This window comes from Hetaerina americana, unplaced genomic scaffold (assembly GCF_022747635.1).
Source record: "Hetaerina americana unplaced genomic scaffold, ioHetAmer1.1.p SCAF_6, whole genome shotgun sequence".
NCBI classification, from domain to species: Eukaryota; Metazoa; Arthropoda; class Insecta; order Odonata; family Calopterygidae; genus Hetaerina; species Hetaerina americana.
Window position 1 is genome coordinate 38426474 of NW_027287205.1, and position 17710 is coordinate 38444183.

The 17710-nt window shown below is 36.1% G+C and overlaps 1 protein-coding gene across 4 annotated transcripts in view; it reads right to left on the bottom strand.

Annotated features, from left to right (window-relative positions):
• The window catches only part of LOC139695009 (uncharacterized), a 62406-nt gene that overhangs the window by 39141 nt on the left and 5555 nt on the right, over positions 1–17710 (bottom strand). For 2 of the 4 annotated variants that reach the window (XM_071593589.1, XM_071593587.1), the window contains exons 2-3: positions 4397–4548; positions 2428–2589 (exon numbers count right to left, since the gene is read on the bottom strand). In XM_071593589.1, coding sequence (XP_071449690.1) covers positions 2428–2589; positions 4397–4543 — 309 coding nt within the window. In that variant the 5' untranslated portion in view covers positions 4544–4548. Of the gene's footprint in view, positions 1–2412; positions 2590–4396; positions 4720–17710 lie in introns of those variants that run through there. The other 2 variants (XM_071593588.1, XM_071593586.1) reach the window with 2 other exon arrangements.

The following is a 17710-nucleotide window of genomic DNA, read 5'->3' on the forward strand; positions in this document are numbered from 1 at the left end:
AACAAAAAAATTTCATAACTAGCAAATGCAATGGAATCTCGAGATATAATGGTAATCATTTATACACATTATCTTCAAGCATCAGAATACAGCTTAATTCTGAGGTAAGTTAGGACAGAAATTCATTGAAAAATGCAACATTTACAATGGTAATAATCCCACGCTTAAAAATTTGTTGCTAATGTTTATCTTTATTTAGTGCCATTTTTTGTTTTCTCGGGCGTAACTTTATGGAATTTGCATAAAATTTTGAAATTAAATAATTTGCTTTGTAATTCTGCACTCTTTATTTAAAAAAATACGACCCAGGTTTCGACGTTGAACGTCATCATCAGGTGATGCTGATGGTGACGTTCAACGTTGAAACCTGGGTCGTATTTCTTTATTTAAAGTGTGCGGAATTACAAAGTAAATTATTTCATTTCATTTCCATTGTGCCATTTTGATTTAAAACATATCATTGAAAATACTGAGTTTATTATTTGTTTTTAGAAAATACTTCAGAATATATTCAATAGCTTTTAGCCTTCAATCAACAAATTACCTCAGTAACAGTTTCATTTCATCGCCTTCAATGGAAAAAATAGCATATTTTTTTAAAATAATGGAAAGAGATAATGATATTAACTATATTTATGGACAAATATCATGATAGACTTGAAAAAGTTATGCATAGAAGTATCTAAGTCTCTATGATATCTATCTCAAATAAAACATGTGGCTAAAGAATGGTACACTCAAGTGAAGGCTCTCACCTACTGTCAACATTTATTTTGATAACTTATCTGCATCCCCAATTTTTCCCCCAACGCAGGGGGCAAGCACTATATTAGGGTATACGATATTTTTCTAAATCTTTAATTTCTAATAACAGGAAAAGTTTCAGCACAGATTTCCAGATACTTCAAAAAACCTATTACAATATCTGAACATTTCTAAAATAGAAAAGCCTACTCTATTCTTTGTTTTTTTACGTTTTCCTAGAGTACTTGATTTCCTAGACTCCTTCTAACGTATATACTTCATATTTCATGCCAGTGAAGCCAAATAGGCATTCATGCTGGCCAACAATTTTGCTGTAGTCATGATCTAAATGTAGCTTCCTGTTGGGAACCTGTTTTGTACAAAAAGCCAGGCATCAGTGTGAATGACAGCTTGACAGGTGGAGGTAGGGTTCACTTATCAATATTGATAGACTCTTATTTAATATTCTCTCTACTCTATCCAAAATTCAAATTAAGGGAGGACCAGTTCCAGGCTACCACACCATCCCTGATTAGTATATATAAATCAAATTAACTTTCGTTCCTGAATTTAAGCACTTGGCATGCCAAACTAAACGGACAATACATTACATACATGCTAATAAGAAACGTCAAAGTTTAGCATAGGAAAGATAAGAGAACTATATTGGGGAGATATTAAAGAAATATGAAGGGAGAGCTGTTATAATAAGATGGAGGAAAACATATCTTTATGGCCTTTTCCTCATAAGTTGGCCTCTGGTATTGCAACATATACTGATGTAGGCACTTCAGTAATTAAAAAAAAAAGACTACCCATGGCAATAAAATGGTACGAGACAAATTTGGAAAAAAATATATTTTCTTAATACTATTTTCAACTCATGCTAGATGCCAACCTATGAATAAAGGACCAAAGGGTTAAATATGAGAGAGAGTCAACTAAATATCACAACTTAATTCACTACAAATATGACATGGACAATTTTAGAGACATGATGCCTGAAATATATATGCATCTTTAAGCATTAATATGCCTACATTGAAAAAATACCAATCTAAAAATAAGGAGGCAATTATCAAACATTTTTGACTAAAAATGAGGACATTGGAAATGCTGAAATGAGAAGGGTAAGCCGGCCCATTCTAATGAGCACAATTAACTAAATAATAACAATCTATTTCAAATCTTACCTAAATAAAATAAAATTCCAAATTTCCTTGCTATTTCACAAAACGAGTGGGTTACACAAGAGGGATATACTCATTGGTAAGCACATGAATATTATGGCAAACAACATTTTTATAAAAATATGGCCAAAAGTGATCAATAAAACTACAGGATGAAAATCAAACTCGATGCATGAAAACTAATAAAAGTATGATCGCAATTACTAGAACGAGCAAATTTGCCAAAATTCAAAACCATATTAGAACTGCATATGATTTTCCATTTTCCACTTTCCTGATATTTGTTCAGTTTACATGGCAAATGAACATCAAAACTTAGGGGGAAATTGCCACGGTGAACTTTTGTGATGGCTTATAAAAAGTAAAAAAAAAAGGCCATGCATCAAGGGATTAACTGTCACAATAGAATTTCAAATTTCCCCCAAAAAAATCATTCCTCTCCTCCTCAGCCTCCTCTCTGTAGCCCACCGTTCCTCACATTAGCGGAGGGTACCTTTCCCTCGCGGTTGAAGTCCTCTGAATAGCGTAGTGATGTGAAGTATGATTCCAGCATTGCCTCAGCATTCACACATGATTCTCGAAAATCGTAGAAACTTTCTAATTTTTCTACACAATGGTTGCATATAATCTTCGGTAAGCTGTCATCTTCGCACACCTAGGCAAAATAAAAGATAAGCAACTCATGAATTATTAAATGTCAGGTCTCCAAAAGAATCACATTTTATTAACTATCAATGGAACGAACCAACTGGAAACAAATGTGCATTTTAATGATTCAAGAGTTACAATGATTTTTAATTCATAATATTCTACTTTCATTTGTTTTACCTTTATCTCACTAATACTAAGAGTGCATCACATTTCTGCGATCAAGTGAGACTATAAACGATTGTTATACCTATCAAAGTTAATGTGCACTGACATTTTCAGCACCAACAATAAATTAACAATAAGACAAATCGTAAATATATGGGCGACACAAAAAAGTGGATTCTAACAGAGTAATTAAGATCTTTCAACAAGGTGGGCAAAGATCCTTCAACCTTGACTTCACAACAAACTTTGTTCACTGTGATCAACTAATCAAGTGAAAAATTCACAAAACTTAAGGCAAATTTTTGGAACCATGAGAAAAAGCTCATAAAATAAGAACTGTACTTAAAATATGATTAAATATACAGAGTCAGAGGTCAACAACCTTACACCATTATTAGTGAGCATATACGAGTATCATTTAAACATTTTACTTTATCATATTGATGAATATGGTTTTGATGGAATAATTACTGGGAGTTCACACAACACTGTGGGCCTTCACAATATCATCAATCATTAGTAAACAATGCATGTAGGCTTAATCACAGGAAAAAGTACGACAGATATTATATTTTGTTCTGAAAAATATTTTCACTATTTAAATTTAAAAGCAAATAAAAGATACGTGGGACTTAAAACGCATTCTAATAAACAGGTAATTCATACTAATTCAGCCATCGAAGTAATGATATTTTCATGTGTTTTCAAAATGGATGTCAAAACACTAATGTTGCCAAAGACAGCAGTTTCAGAAAATACTTAAGTAGGTAAAAATTAAGAGATAAAACGGTACTCTATGGATGATTAGGCACACAGATAACTCCCAAGCATTCGTTAACAAATAATGGTCCACATCGGGTAGTGAAAATAACGACTGTATACATGTATAGCCCTAAGAATACCCATTAAAATGATGATTTCAGTTAAATTTATAGAAGAAATTAACTAAGAATTGCTTCCCTCATTTGGGTAGATAAGACCAAGATAAGTCCGAATTTCGGGCTGACTGATCAGGAAATCATGTAAATAATTTATTTCAACTTCCAACAAAGTTGGTTTAATACATATAATAACGTTTTACAAAAATATGCACGTAAACATTAACGTCTCAACAGACTGTCATTACTATTAGATGACGTAGCATGATTATAATAAATACATTTATGACATGAAATTCGTTTACAATGTCCAATTTTTTTCATTTTCGATCTCGGGCTTCCAACATCCAATTAATTAAATTGATAACTACCACAGTAACATCAACAGAAAAAAATGCATCAAAATTTTTATTTCATTTATGAAAAACACTTTCGTGCTAGCCAATAGCTGAAGCTACAAAGCACAGTTTCGAAATATATTCGAAGCAAATTTACTGTGTTATATGTAATATTTACGTCAAACGAAACGCCCCTAAATGTCTATTAAAACAAGCCGCAACGTAAGCAAATGTGAAGTCGTGTAATATGTACGAACAGTGAACAAAAAAAAGCATATCACAAGGGGTATTACTTGAAGTATATTTGATATCTCTGGGTGTCAGTTACCAAGCCTACATGGTATTGGAGGGAAATAACGTTACTATTGTGAGAGGTTCAAACTAGTACCCCGCAAAACTTCTGACGAATTTAACATAATATGGATCATACCTGAAGTGGTAGGCATATTTGTATCTTTGTTGGAAGCTGCCTTCGCCTTCCCTCGTCCCTGAAGATATGCATTTTGGTCCCTTCGCTAGAAGTGCAAAGGCGACACAATTCGTAGTAGTTGACTCTTCTGTATCCGGCGATCGCCATCACAACTATTGAAATTGTATCCACACAGAAAAATACTAAGCACTCTTTCGCGCACAATTCATAGAACTATAATTTGAAAATTTACACACTATTCAACATCTTTGAGAAAAAAATTTTATTTTCCTTGAATCGCAAACGACCATGACGTCGACGCCGTTTGTTTTCGATACATCGTCATATCGACACCCGTCTTTAAATGAAAATCGATGTATAAAAGTATTGTTCGCTAGCGGAAGGACTCTTATTTATTGTATTATTTAAATAAAATATGAACAGAAATGAATTTTTGAGAGTATTTTGTTGCATTCATGGTTACAGTTATCTATTATATATTAAATATGAGATGCCTTTCAAATAGAAGTTATACATCGATCAACGATACTTTCGATTGCCCCACCCCACGCCAACGGCCGAACTCATTACAAAAAAGGTTGATGTGGTGGGAATTAAATATGAAGGAAATAGAAATAAATTTTCATATTCGAATAAGACCGTGCCACTCCTCCTGCAAATACTGGCCGTTGTGAAAAATCAACCTATATTGCATGTTTTCTTATGAAAAATTAGGTGTTTTCACGTTGTAGACAATCGTAGGACTTCAAATGTGGTGAAATACATGGCTATACATCAGCCATTATTCGTGTAATAAATTCACTACTTTTCCTCGGTGCTGTTACTCATACATTTATTGTTTCTCCGTAACTTAACAATTTGTCTGTGGGTACTGTAAATTGATTATTTCATAAGCTGCTAATACCAAGACATTTTTGTAGTTCGTGCTCCTGAATGGAGACTCAAATTACCGGCGTTGAAAAGTTATCTTGTAAGCCTTATACCCGTGTGTTGCAGGAAGTGTTTTTTTTCGCTGAGTCTATACGCACCATACGGCCTAGCTGTTGACTGATAATTCATGCCATTGAACCCACGTATCTGATCGCACAACTGGGCGCTATTTATTTTACTTCCCTCGGAAGTAATACTACGTATAGCGGTCATACTGATTGCTTCCGAACAATATTTTCTATCGTCAGCCAATTACTCGTGTTGTTCATCTATCAACTTGCCATTAAAGACAAACAATAACTCGACCCGATGCGTCAGAAGTGATGATCTTGATAAGAACTGTCTCCAGTATTTATTTAAACTATCTCATATAGTTGGCCTTAATCGCAGAGGTTTTCTAATGCTGAATGGTATGTTTTTGTTTCCGACTTTGAAATGGAGTAGGTCAATGTGTGGTTAGTCTTTTATGCATAACTGCATGTGTCCTGATACCAAAGTTGTTTATTTATTGCCCACAATTTTACAGTATACAACGTAATGGGAATAGTGGACGTGTACAATTTACCTCACTTTCCCTGCCGCTTATTTTTTGTCATATGTGGGAGCCCCTTCGTGGCTGCGATTGAGTAATTGCCGTTGAGAATCAGGGAAAGGGGGAATAGCTAATTCCATTGTAATCAACAAAAGTTGCAAATAATGTTGCATCAAATTTTTCCAATGTTTTACTTTCCACGCGAACTAATTTCCATTCAAAACTTGGAAAGTCTTGTTGGTGATAATTCGAGAAATATAGCCCTTTCAAAGAGGAAAACATTATGATGGAAGTTTTCAAAATAATTTCAGGCAATCTGATGTTGATAATCTGTATTCCATCCCTTTTCTGTGGCCTAAAATTCCAGATCAAAGAAAAGATCGTGTGGACGTGTATCCAAGGGAATATTGTGGTGACTCTGCACTTATACTAATTCGTTTTGCAGTAACGTAAATCCTGTCAGAGATAAATATACTAGTTACCTTATACCTCATAAAGTGGCAAATTTAACAGGAGCTGATATTTTAAAAATGTGCATTGAATGGATCAATGTATAATCCACAGAGGCAAAGGGCATTTTATAAAATGAATATTTCTGTGATGGTAGAAAATTTATCAAGGAAGTTAAGTACAATGAAGCCGCAGAGAAACTTGAATGGATATATTTCGCTACACCTAAAACGAATTTGCCATGTACCTCCAATTAAAGGGTATGGATGATACAGTTATAATTTTCTATGGATATTCTTATAGTAGCTAGATCACACCTTAATGCTGGAACTACTTGTCTGTTGAGGTTTCTCCATTTATCTCTGCAGCTTTGGACTCAAAAATATTTCACATCATGCATCAATACTCAGAAAAACATTGAAGTTTGAGAAATAAAACTTGTAAAATTTAATTTTATTATCATCCTTATTGGTAAATTTCCTATGCAACAATTTTCCTGTACCAATTCCAATAATAGGGATAGTAATTTACTAAGCATTTACAATGAATTGACCACCTCTGTTGTCATGTTCACATTTCCTATGCTCCTTATGTGTAGTTTAACAGTCACTCGACTGAAAAAACAAGTTTTTTTCCATAAGTTCCTTCTATTTATTTAATATTTTAGACTATATATGCTCATGAATTTCATAGATACCAAATTAAATTTATATTTTTTATTATTGTGCCAAGTTTAATGACAAATTCTCTGAACATCTTACATTAGGCATTCTTTTACCTTGTTCTGGCAATTGTGACTAATAGTAGTTTTCTGGCTTAGGGTAGGGTTTTGATGGGTCCTGGCATAGCACACTAATGTACATCAAAGTCTTAACTAACGTGGCAAAATAACCTTACACTCCATACATCACAATAACTCATAGCTTTGCATACTTTCTACCTCCCTTTCAATCCATTCCATTTTCTCTATTCTCCTCTACACCCATATCTCATTGGCCTCCAATCTTCACTTATCCTCTTGCCTCAGCGGCCAAGTTTCTGAACTATACAAAAATGCCCTTAGTAATACACTCAGCAATGGTTATAATCTCTTGCTTGAATAATTATTTAGTGGCCTACCAATTTAGTTAGGTTTTGGATGGACACAGACAACACTGATACATTTCTTATCACCTAACAAGACACAACCTAGCACCCCACACCACAATGTTAACCAATTATCCCTTTTCTTCTCTGCATTTCATCAGTAATCAAAATGCCCTTCATCCATCTTTCCTGCTTTCTTAAAATTTCTTCCAACACCATTCAATTCTCCCTTGATATGTGTAGTACTTCTTGGATTGTTTTCCTTTCCATCTATTTTATCTTTTCCATCCTTCTCCATGCCAAACTTTCGAAAGCTTCAAATTTATGCCAATCATCTTGCTTAAACAACCATGTTGCCATGGATGCACTGTGTAAAAGTTTCATGCATCGAAGTTTCCAGTGGCTGATTAAAGCTTTATAATCTGAGTATTAAACAAGCCTTTATCAGTACCCCACCTACTTTCATTCTACCTCCAGTCCATTCCATTCTTACCAATATCATCTCATGTATATTGAAAGGTAATAAAGATGATAAAGAAAATCCCTATATTGCCCCACTGCAATGGTGCAATTGGACAATAGCCTTATTCTGAATGACAAGAGGAAATTCACTTTACTTTTGATATATTATCATAAGGTAATCTACTGGTTAAGGTAGGTTTTGGATGGACACAACTACCAACTAAATATTTTGTGACTCCTAAGAAACACAATCCAGCAACCTACTCTACATCAAGTCCTTCTTCATCTCTCTGCCCTTCTTTCCTCCCTTCATTCCATCCAACATCCCCATCTTGTTCCTGCCCTTTCCTTGTTTGCCTAACATTCTCCACTCTAATACAATTTTTAGCATCCCACTGCCAATCAATATGCCCTTCATCCATTTTTCCTGCCTCCTTAGGATTTATCCCAACAAACTCCTCTCCTCGCCCACCATACCTAGTACTTCCTCATTTGTTTTCCTTTTGGTCAATTTCACCTTCTCCATTGTTCTCCACACCCACATTTCAAAGCCTCCAATCTACGTCTGTACTCCTGCTTCAATGACCACGTTTCCGTGCCGTACACAGCTTCGCTCCATATCAAAGTTTTCACGAGTCTTTTCTTAACATCCTTACTCAACGTCCCCGTCATCAACTCCCTCCTCCTTGTGAAAGCCTCTTTGCCTAGCGCAATTCTTCTCCTTACGTCCCTACTACTTTGATCATGTTGGTCCAAAACACTACCGAGATACGTAAACTGCTCTACCTGCTCTAGTTTTTGCCCTCCTATTTTGATGTTTAGCTTAGCCTTTTTCTTTCTCGAAAATCGCATAACCTTTGTTTTATTAATATTGATTCTCATCCCATACCTGTCGCAATAAATTTCCAATTCAATCAGTAATGCTTGCAATCCCTTGGCTGACTGACAAACTAGAGCTTGACCATCAGCAAACCTAACTGATTTTACGAATTGCCTGCCGACTTTTATATCTATCTCCAGTTCTTCCCATGCCTCTTTAATCATTTCCTCCACATATAGAGGATCCTGTACGTTGAACAGCACTGGTGATAATGGACAACCCTGCCTTACACCTCTTCCTCACACTGCCCATCCGGACTCCCCGTTCTCCACTCGTACCCGAGCAGTCTGAGACATGTACAGGTTGTGGATTAGCCTCCTGTCCCTCCAATCTATTCCTATTTTCTTCAATATGCGAAACAGGTAAATACGTCCTGATTGTACTCTATATTCCTCGCGATTAGTGATCTCATTACTGCAATAGCATCTCGTGTACCTCTCCCCTTCCTAAAACCAAACTGATCATCCCCTAAGTAATTATTTGCCCAACTCTCTATCTTTTTTTTGATGATTCTGAGAACAACTTTAGCTGAGATATCAAACTTATTGTTCTGTAGTCCTCACTTGATGCAGCCTTTACCTTTTTGGGTATTGGAACTAACACTGATCTCACTATGTCTTCCAGCCAGATTCCTTCCTAAGAGATATTACGAATCGGCCCATAGTCTTCCTCTCACATTTTCCTAAACATTTCAGTAGTTCTGCATCAGTGCATCAATTTCAACCTTCCTCTGCAAACTTTCCATATCCTCGCACTCCATCTTCCACTATGCTTCTTTTGCTTTATTTGTTGCCTGCCTCAATTTATTATTTCACTCTTTGTACTTCATTTTGCCTAACTCTGTGTTTACATTCTTCCATTTTCTTCTCTCATCCAGCTTCAACATCATCTCATCCGTGATCCATGGTTTCCTTGTCCTTTTCCCATTAAAGGTTCAAATAGTGTTTTTCGTGGCTTTCAACATCCCTTTCTTTATACATTCCCATTTTTCTTCAATAGTACTCAGCTCTTTACCAGCATGCATGATTTTTTCTACAGCCTGCCAATACTCCTTCCTTGTCAATCCATTTAATGTTTCTACATTCCATTTCCTAACCCGCCTCTCCCAACCTTATCCTTTTGAAATGTTCACTACAATTTATAACAACTAAATTGTTGCCAGAGTCCGCATCTGCTCCCGGGAAGCTGTGCGAATTGATTACACTGGTCATAAACCTGTGCCTTACCAGAATATAATCTAACTGATACTTTTATTTCTTTCCCAAGAGCATAATGATGTTGATATATATGTACTCTTAATGAATGTGTAAAATGCCTTTGGGTTGTACTTAAACCACAACTGAAATGTTCTTTCCACATTATAATTTTATGTGAAATGCTGAATTCTGCCTATGATATGTTGTCTATCCTTAAACAATCTCAAAGTGCAGATGTGCTGAAAAGTATTTATTTTACTCATTTTTATTCTCATTTATCATATGGCATTCTCTTTTTGGGCTCATCTCCCCATGTGTTCTAGATCCGTTCAATTCTGAAGAAAAGTAAAATGTCTACAGTAGTAGTATTTAGGGGAGGCAACCGACAGCTAAGGTCATTTGCGCCATTAGGGATGGACTGGAAAGGATGAAGGGTGGAGAGAAACCCTGGCATTGGCATTAGCCTACTCTTTACGAAAGGCACCAAGGGGTCTGCAGCTTAACATCCCATCTGACGGACGGCGTACTCAATCATTTTGCCCTCCACAAAGCACCTCAAGTAGGGATCGAGATACCTCTGAAAAATATTCAACACCGCAGGGATTTGAACCAGGGCCCTCTGGGTGGGAAGCCAGCACGATAGCCACCGCACCATCTCAATCCCCGTAAAATGTGTATGTGTAATGCTCAGTATTAAGCTCACTGTTGGCCTCTATTTTAATATCTTAGTTTATTTACTCTGCCATCCACATATGTGTTAACTGTTGTATCAAATGTAAAACTGTGTGCATTATATAATTAAATAATTCTTTACATTTGTATTTTCACTACTTCTAGGGTAATACATATATCCCAATCCTTTTAAACCCAAACATTTCTTCACAATAATCTTTTCCCATCATCCCCATTCTTTCGTTAATTATTCTAAATTTTGCATTTGTGCAAGCAAAATTGAGCTTATGGCCCAGCAGTCGGTAAATACTGTTGTTTTTTCCTTTATGTTATTTTTACTGATTGTCAAAAGCCTTTCAGTCAAAACCATCCGTGATAAAATTTTCATCTTCTATTTAAAATCCATATAAAAGTCTAAAAGATTTGTACATGCCATTTGGCCCTCAGCTCCACAATAATTCTGTAGAGATATTTTCTATCCCCATGGTATAATCACCATTATTCCTGATAGCATTATTTCTATCACTCCATTTAGTTTCCTGGACCCAAGCTATGCTAATCACAATATCTAACACTATTTCTATAACCAAGTTAGTTCGATTAATCTCTCCACTATAAAACTCATCTATTATTCTTTCTAACTTACCAGAATACCATCTGCCCCTCTTAAAAACGCTCTTAGTCTAATCTCATATAGATGTTATAGTTTTTTTCTTTACTATATGACAGTTCATTGACCTTCTAATAACTATAGCACTTCCTATATTTCCATCTCTGAAATTGCTCCACCTCCTCACACTTCTATTTCCACAACATTTTCTTTCCCAATTGTTGACTTCTTGACTATGTTTATTATTTAGTTCTCTGCATACTCTTTGGAGGTTTATTATTTCAGTGGAGAGTGTTCGGCTACTGATGGGATGTCCAGATTCAGTTCCAGTAGTTCTGTTTGGATATCCTTAGCTTCAACCAAACTGAGTGATTTTTTGGGAACACTATCTTGGTGGGAATGCAAAGTGAAATGAGCCGGGCCCCATACTATGATATGTGCCTTGCACTTTAAGTATTAGGTGAGCTTAACCCTCACCTATCATAGAAAACTTTGGATTCATTACTTTGGTGTGCATTCTCCCTACTTAAACATTAACATTACAAATTAATTCCTTTTCTCTTCCGTCAAGCTTTTAAATTCTCCAGTGATTCATGGATTATTAATTATTTTCATATTTACCCATTCCATTGGTTCCTCTGCATCTCTTGTTATTCTTTTTTTCACGTCTACCCACTGTTTATCAACAGTTCCCATCCCTTTAGTTTCATTTAGATTTTTAGGTAGGGTATTTCTAAGTATTCTTTCATGTTTTCATCATTAAAGCTTCGACTATCAATCTTAACATTTTTACATCACAGTGTCTAATGCTTTCTGAATTTTAAGTTGTACTTTATAAAAACTACATAATGGTCCAAATTGCATCCACAAACAGGAAGCTGAGTGAGTTGATTGGCTGGTAATAAATCACTCACTTGTACGCGGTCACTGAGAGAGGACGTGTTTTATCATCGCTGAGAGGAAGAGAAAGTTTGTGGTCAAAATGCCTGGGGAGGTCATTCAGGGGAGTAAGTCATGATTAAGTACAAGGTCTGTAAAAGGTATTTAAAAAACGGTGCCCAATGCACAAATTGTGGATGTTGGTTTCACTTCAAGTACAGTAAGAAGACAATGAAAGAGTGTATTCAAGAAGGGTGAAAGTGTAAATAATGTGAAAAGAGTGTTTCAAACAAACTAGGGAAGAAAGACCTACAATAGAAAAGCTTGCCCAGCATTGCCCAGTGGCTCTACAAGCAGACCCTAGGGTGTGCATGGTACAGACGGTAAAATTCAAGGTAAGGGCATAAATATCCTTCAGGTGAACTGTTGAAGTATTCTCAACAAAACTAGGGAATTTGAGACTGTAGTAGATGTGTGTAATCCCAACATTATAATTGGCACAGAATCTTGGCTTAAAAATAGCATTATATCGACCGAAATTTTTCTGCCAAATTACAATGTCTATTGGAGGGATCAAGAAGGGAGGGGTGGAGGAATATTTATTTGTGTTTTTAGCACCATAATAAGCTTTTTAGATTGGCAACAAAGTGACTGTGAGATGATGTGTGTAAGGATATGTGAAGCAGAAAATAGCAAATGGTTAAACATAATTGCTGTGTATAGAAGTCTAATTGAAGATATGCACTTATTGGAGATCCTTCCTGACTATTGCTCTAAAAACCCCCAAGATCATATCGTCATAGCCACGGATTAAAACCTTTCAGAAATAGGATGGGTGGGCAAAACTGCAGAGGATGGGCAGGCACAAGACCAGGTAAATCGCCTCATTAATGAAGAAGGGTGTAACCTGGTAGAACATTAGCCCACTAGGGAAGAAAACACCCTTTATGTTTTTCTGGGTAGAACTCAACACCCTTTTGTTAGTATAGATGTTTCTCCGGGAATAAGTGACTAAGCAGCAGTGTGTGTTCAGATGGATTGGTATTTTCAACGAAGGGAGGTATGGGGGATGAAAAGAAAATTTGGCAATATACCCGGGGAGATAGGGAAGAGTTTCAGACATTTTTAAGGGGCAAGTTTCCAGGATGGGCAGGTAGTAAAGTGACCATGGAGAAAATGTGGGAAACATTCAAAGAAATAAATCTTGAAGGGCAAACAAAGTATGTCCTCATAAAAATTTTTTAACAGAATATGGACACGGAGTACAACAACAAAATCATAAAGAAACTCAAGAAAGCGGTAAAAAAAAGGCACCCAGATTAAAGGATGAAATTTAAGTAATGTCACAGCATTACAGTACCTTGGTCTGGAACCTATATAGGGAAAAGAAAAAGGCTAAGGAAAAATTTCTTATCAATGCAATTTCGAAGGACAATGCAACGAAATTCTATAGATATATGAGAATGAGGAAAGACAACAGGGAAGGCGTCAACATAGGAAAAACTAATGATAATGGCATTATAACTGACACTGTAGAAATAGCAAATATTTTCAACTTCTGCTTTATGGACTTTTTTCGGGGAGTAAAAAACAAAGAGGAAAATAAGGCTTGCCTAAATAGCTCATAACCGACCGAGAACTTCATCATGGTAACAGCACAAAACAGCTCACTTCCCTTGACAAATGGTATTATCATGGAGGACTCATATTTTGTGAAAAAATAATTCAGTTAGACCGGATAATACATCAATTAACATTCTAAAACTGGGTGATACTGCATTATCTTTGTACCTGAGTCATCTATTCAAAGTAACTTTAAATAATGATGCCTTGCCTAATCATTAGAAAAAAGCAAACACTACACCAATTTTCAAGAGAGGGAATAAAACAATAGCCAAGGATTATAGACTGGTAAGCATAACATCAGTCGTTTACAAATAATAGAAAAAAGAATAGCTGACTACATTTGGGAATGGTGGACAAGAGATAGATGGCTATCCAAACACCAACATGGGTTTAGAACAGGATAGTCCTGTGAAATGCAGCTTTCGGGATAAAGCCAATATATTGGCGACGTAATGGATGAAGGAAAGGATGTTGATGAGGTAATAGTTGATTTTTCAGCAGCTTTCGACCGAGTACCTATCGATAGATTATTGCTAAAGTTGGGAGTTGTTATCATTGGATTTGAGGGTAAAGAAATGGATAAAAAGTTTTCTTACATGCAGAATTCAAAAAGTAAGGGGATGATTTTCAAAAGAGGTGAACGTTATAGCTGGAGTTCTACAAGCAGTGTTCTAGGCCATTACTCTTCCCCATTTATGTAAACGATCGGTCAAGGGGATTGAGATGGTGTGGGGGGCTAACGTACTGGCTTCCCAACCAAAGGGCCCGGGTTCAAATCCCGGCGGTGTTGAATATTTTTCAGAGGTATCTCCATCCCTACTTGAGGTGCTTTGTGGAGGGCACTTTGAGTAAGTACACCGTCCGTCGGATGGGACGTTAAGCTGTGGACCCCTTGGTGCCTTTTGTAAAGAGTAGGCTAATGCCAATGCCGGGTTTCTCTCCATTCTTCATCCTTTTCTGCCCATCCCCTATGGTGCAAATGACCCCAGCTGTCGGTCGCCTCCCCTAAATACTACTACTACTACGATCGGCCAAATAATTTACCTTCCCAAGTAAGACTCATTATATACAGACAGGTAGAGCATGTAAAAGACCACGTAATACTACAAAATGACATCGATCCCCTTGGTGACTGGGTTACAAATAACAATATGGGCATTAATGTCTGTAAGAGTAAGCACATAAATTTTTCAAACGAAAAGAATGCACGAAAGGATATTTACACCCTCTTTGGAGAAAGAATCCCATGTAGCAGTCATTGAAAATATTTAGGCGTTTATATAACTAGGGATCTTGGGTGGGGAGTCCAAGTAGATAATTTGACAAGGAAGGCATTAAAATTACTTCATTGGGCAGTGAGAAATTTGAAAGGAAGTAGCGTAGCCATAAAAGAAAAAGCAAATAAGGTACTGGTTATCCATATCCTAGAATACTCCTCCATAGCATGGGATCCATATGAGGTGGGACATATTAAAAAGATAGAAAAAGTTCAAAGAAAGGCAGCAAGATAGGTACTCAGAAAGTACAAAAGAACAGATAGTGTCACAGAAATGTTAGATATACTGAAATGGGAGAGTTCGAAATATAGAAGAAAAAGGAGTAGGTTAGGCGTGATGTATAGAATTGTTAAAAATGATGAAGCTTGGGAAGATTTATGGAAAGAGATAAAAAAACCAAACTTAAAACGACCACAGTTTTAAAATAAAAATAAGAAAGTAAAAAACAAATAAGAAAAAATACTCTTTTTTAAACAGAACTTTTGTTGAATGGAGCCAGCTGCCTGAAGGTTTGTTTGAGCCATTCCCATCTAATTTTAGGAGTTTTATGAATAAGTGTAAAGCAGCCACTGGGTGATAAACTTCATTGATAAGCGATTATTATACTATTGTACTTATTAAAATATTATTTTTAAGTGATGTGGATGGCGTGAGAAGTTGTATTGCAAAAGTGAACGATGTATTAATGGTGCATGGTTTTGAACAGTATGTGAAATTGAAGAGTGCTTGATTATGGACGGAGTGCGGCGATGGACAGAGCATTGTAGGTATGGTGTGAACCTAGCCCTTGTGTGATGTTAAAGGTATGGTTGGTAATTTTAAAGTGTCATTGTATGTAAGAGAATTTTGCCTCATATCTGTTCTTCTTGTGTATGTATGTGTATTGTAAGAGCATTGACCAGACTTGACTGTTGCCACCAGGACAATTGCCTACTTGCAACAAGATTTATATAATAATAATAATAAATTTAAATGTAACTTTAAAATAATCTAACTGCATAGTACTTTACTGATTACCTTAGTATTTTCTTTGTGTATCCATGCCCGTGTAGATTTTTTGAACTGGAAGTAATTATCAAATCAATTCTACTGCAGAACTTGATCGCTTTCTCTCTACAGTCCAATTTCTAAACTATAATTTCCTACCTCTCTCCCATCCCTTCCTTGTCCTAGCACTGTATTCACATTCCCCATGACTCTCAGATGTTTCCTTCCTTGGATGATCCCAGTCATTTCTTGTAACTGAGCTGTCAAAGCATCTACTTCTTCCTCCTGGTGACAAACCGTCCATGATTGCACATGGATTACCACTAAACTGGATGGGCCTGTGTCTATCTCAGTCAGCAGAAATCTATCAATCATCTGCTCTATATCCAATACCTTTCTCCACAGTTTCTTGGCAATTTGGCAAGTGACCCAGTATATGACCTTCGTATCAGAGTCTGTAAAGAATACAGTAGTGGTACATCAATGCTTGTTTTATTTTAGGCATGGTTAAAATATCTGCATAAGCTGCAGATTTCAAAATCCAAAGGAAAAATGAAATTGTTAAAAAATATTACTAATACATAATAATATTTTTGCTGGCTTAAGACATTATTACATGTATAGCTTTGTCAAAACACATCTGTTTACAATTTGAGATCAAAAAGGTCATCAACAAGCTTGTACAATTTTATATCAATAATTCTTTTATAAAATTATTTTAATCATTCATTGGGAAAATCTCTTGTATGTAAAGGCTAGGAATTATAAAATTTAATTGAAAACCAACCCAACATTATCCTAACATTCCAAGTTCCTATTCTAATTAATTCGGTCTCCTTCTGTGCTGGTGCTATCGGTTTTGCTTAACAAGGGTTTCGTGAGATAATGACAGCGGAAGTGTTGTCTCTCCTGCTGCCAGGCATGACACTCAGCTAATAGGGCCAGGTCCTGTAGTTGCCAGGACTGATATTCTCTATACAGTCCATTGTAAAAGTCTTGGAAATAATAATTGAGGTGGTTTCCCAATGCCTTCCTCAATAGTGTTTTCAAAGTGACACCAATTCTCAATGGACACCCCACTGGGGTCAGATGTATTTGCAGCTGCCTCACCGAGAAACAGATGCTGCACAGACTTCCTTTTGTCTGGATCCTAACTTTCGACCTATCTGGGATGGGAGAGAGACTAACAATAATGTTCTGTAATACATGCATGGTTAAAATTTTAAGTTCCTCATTATTTACAACTTAAGAATTGATACAAAGGCAGACAGTATAGAAGAAATAGAATTTATGTATATGGAGTATCATTATTTGCCATCAATAAAAGGCTGTAGTAATTTTTCTTGGCAAGAAACAGCATTACATAATTTTTAAATTTACCCGCGTACATTTTTGATTTTTTACGAAGCCTGAAGCAGTTTGTTGTACAGCACTGGTTCTATGGACTTGGGCCCAAAGCCTGCTACTTTTGTCATGGTTGGGAGGTGTCATCGAGGGGTATCCATAATATTGAATAGAAAGGTAGGAAATAGACAACATACAGCAAGCAACAGATAGAATATTACTAGTATAGATAAAAGCAGAACCGACGAACTGGTCATTGTTCAGGTATACATGCCATCAAGCAATCATAAGAAGGAAGAAGTCTATACGATATACGGTCAGTTAAATGACATAATCACATGTGTTCCTGCAGGGAGAAATTTTGATAGTGATGGGGAATTGGA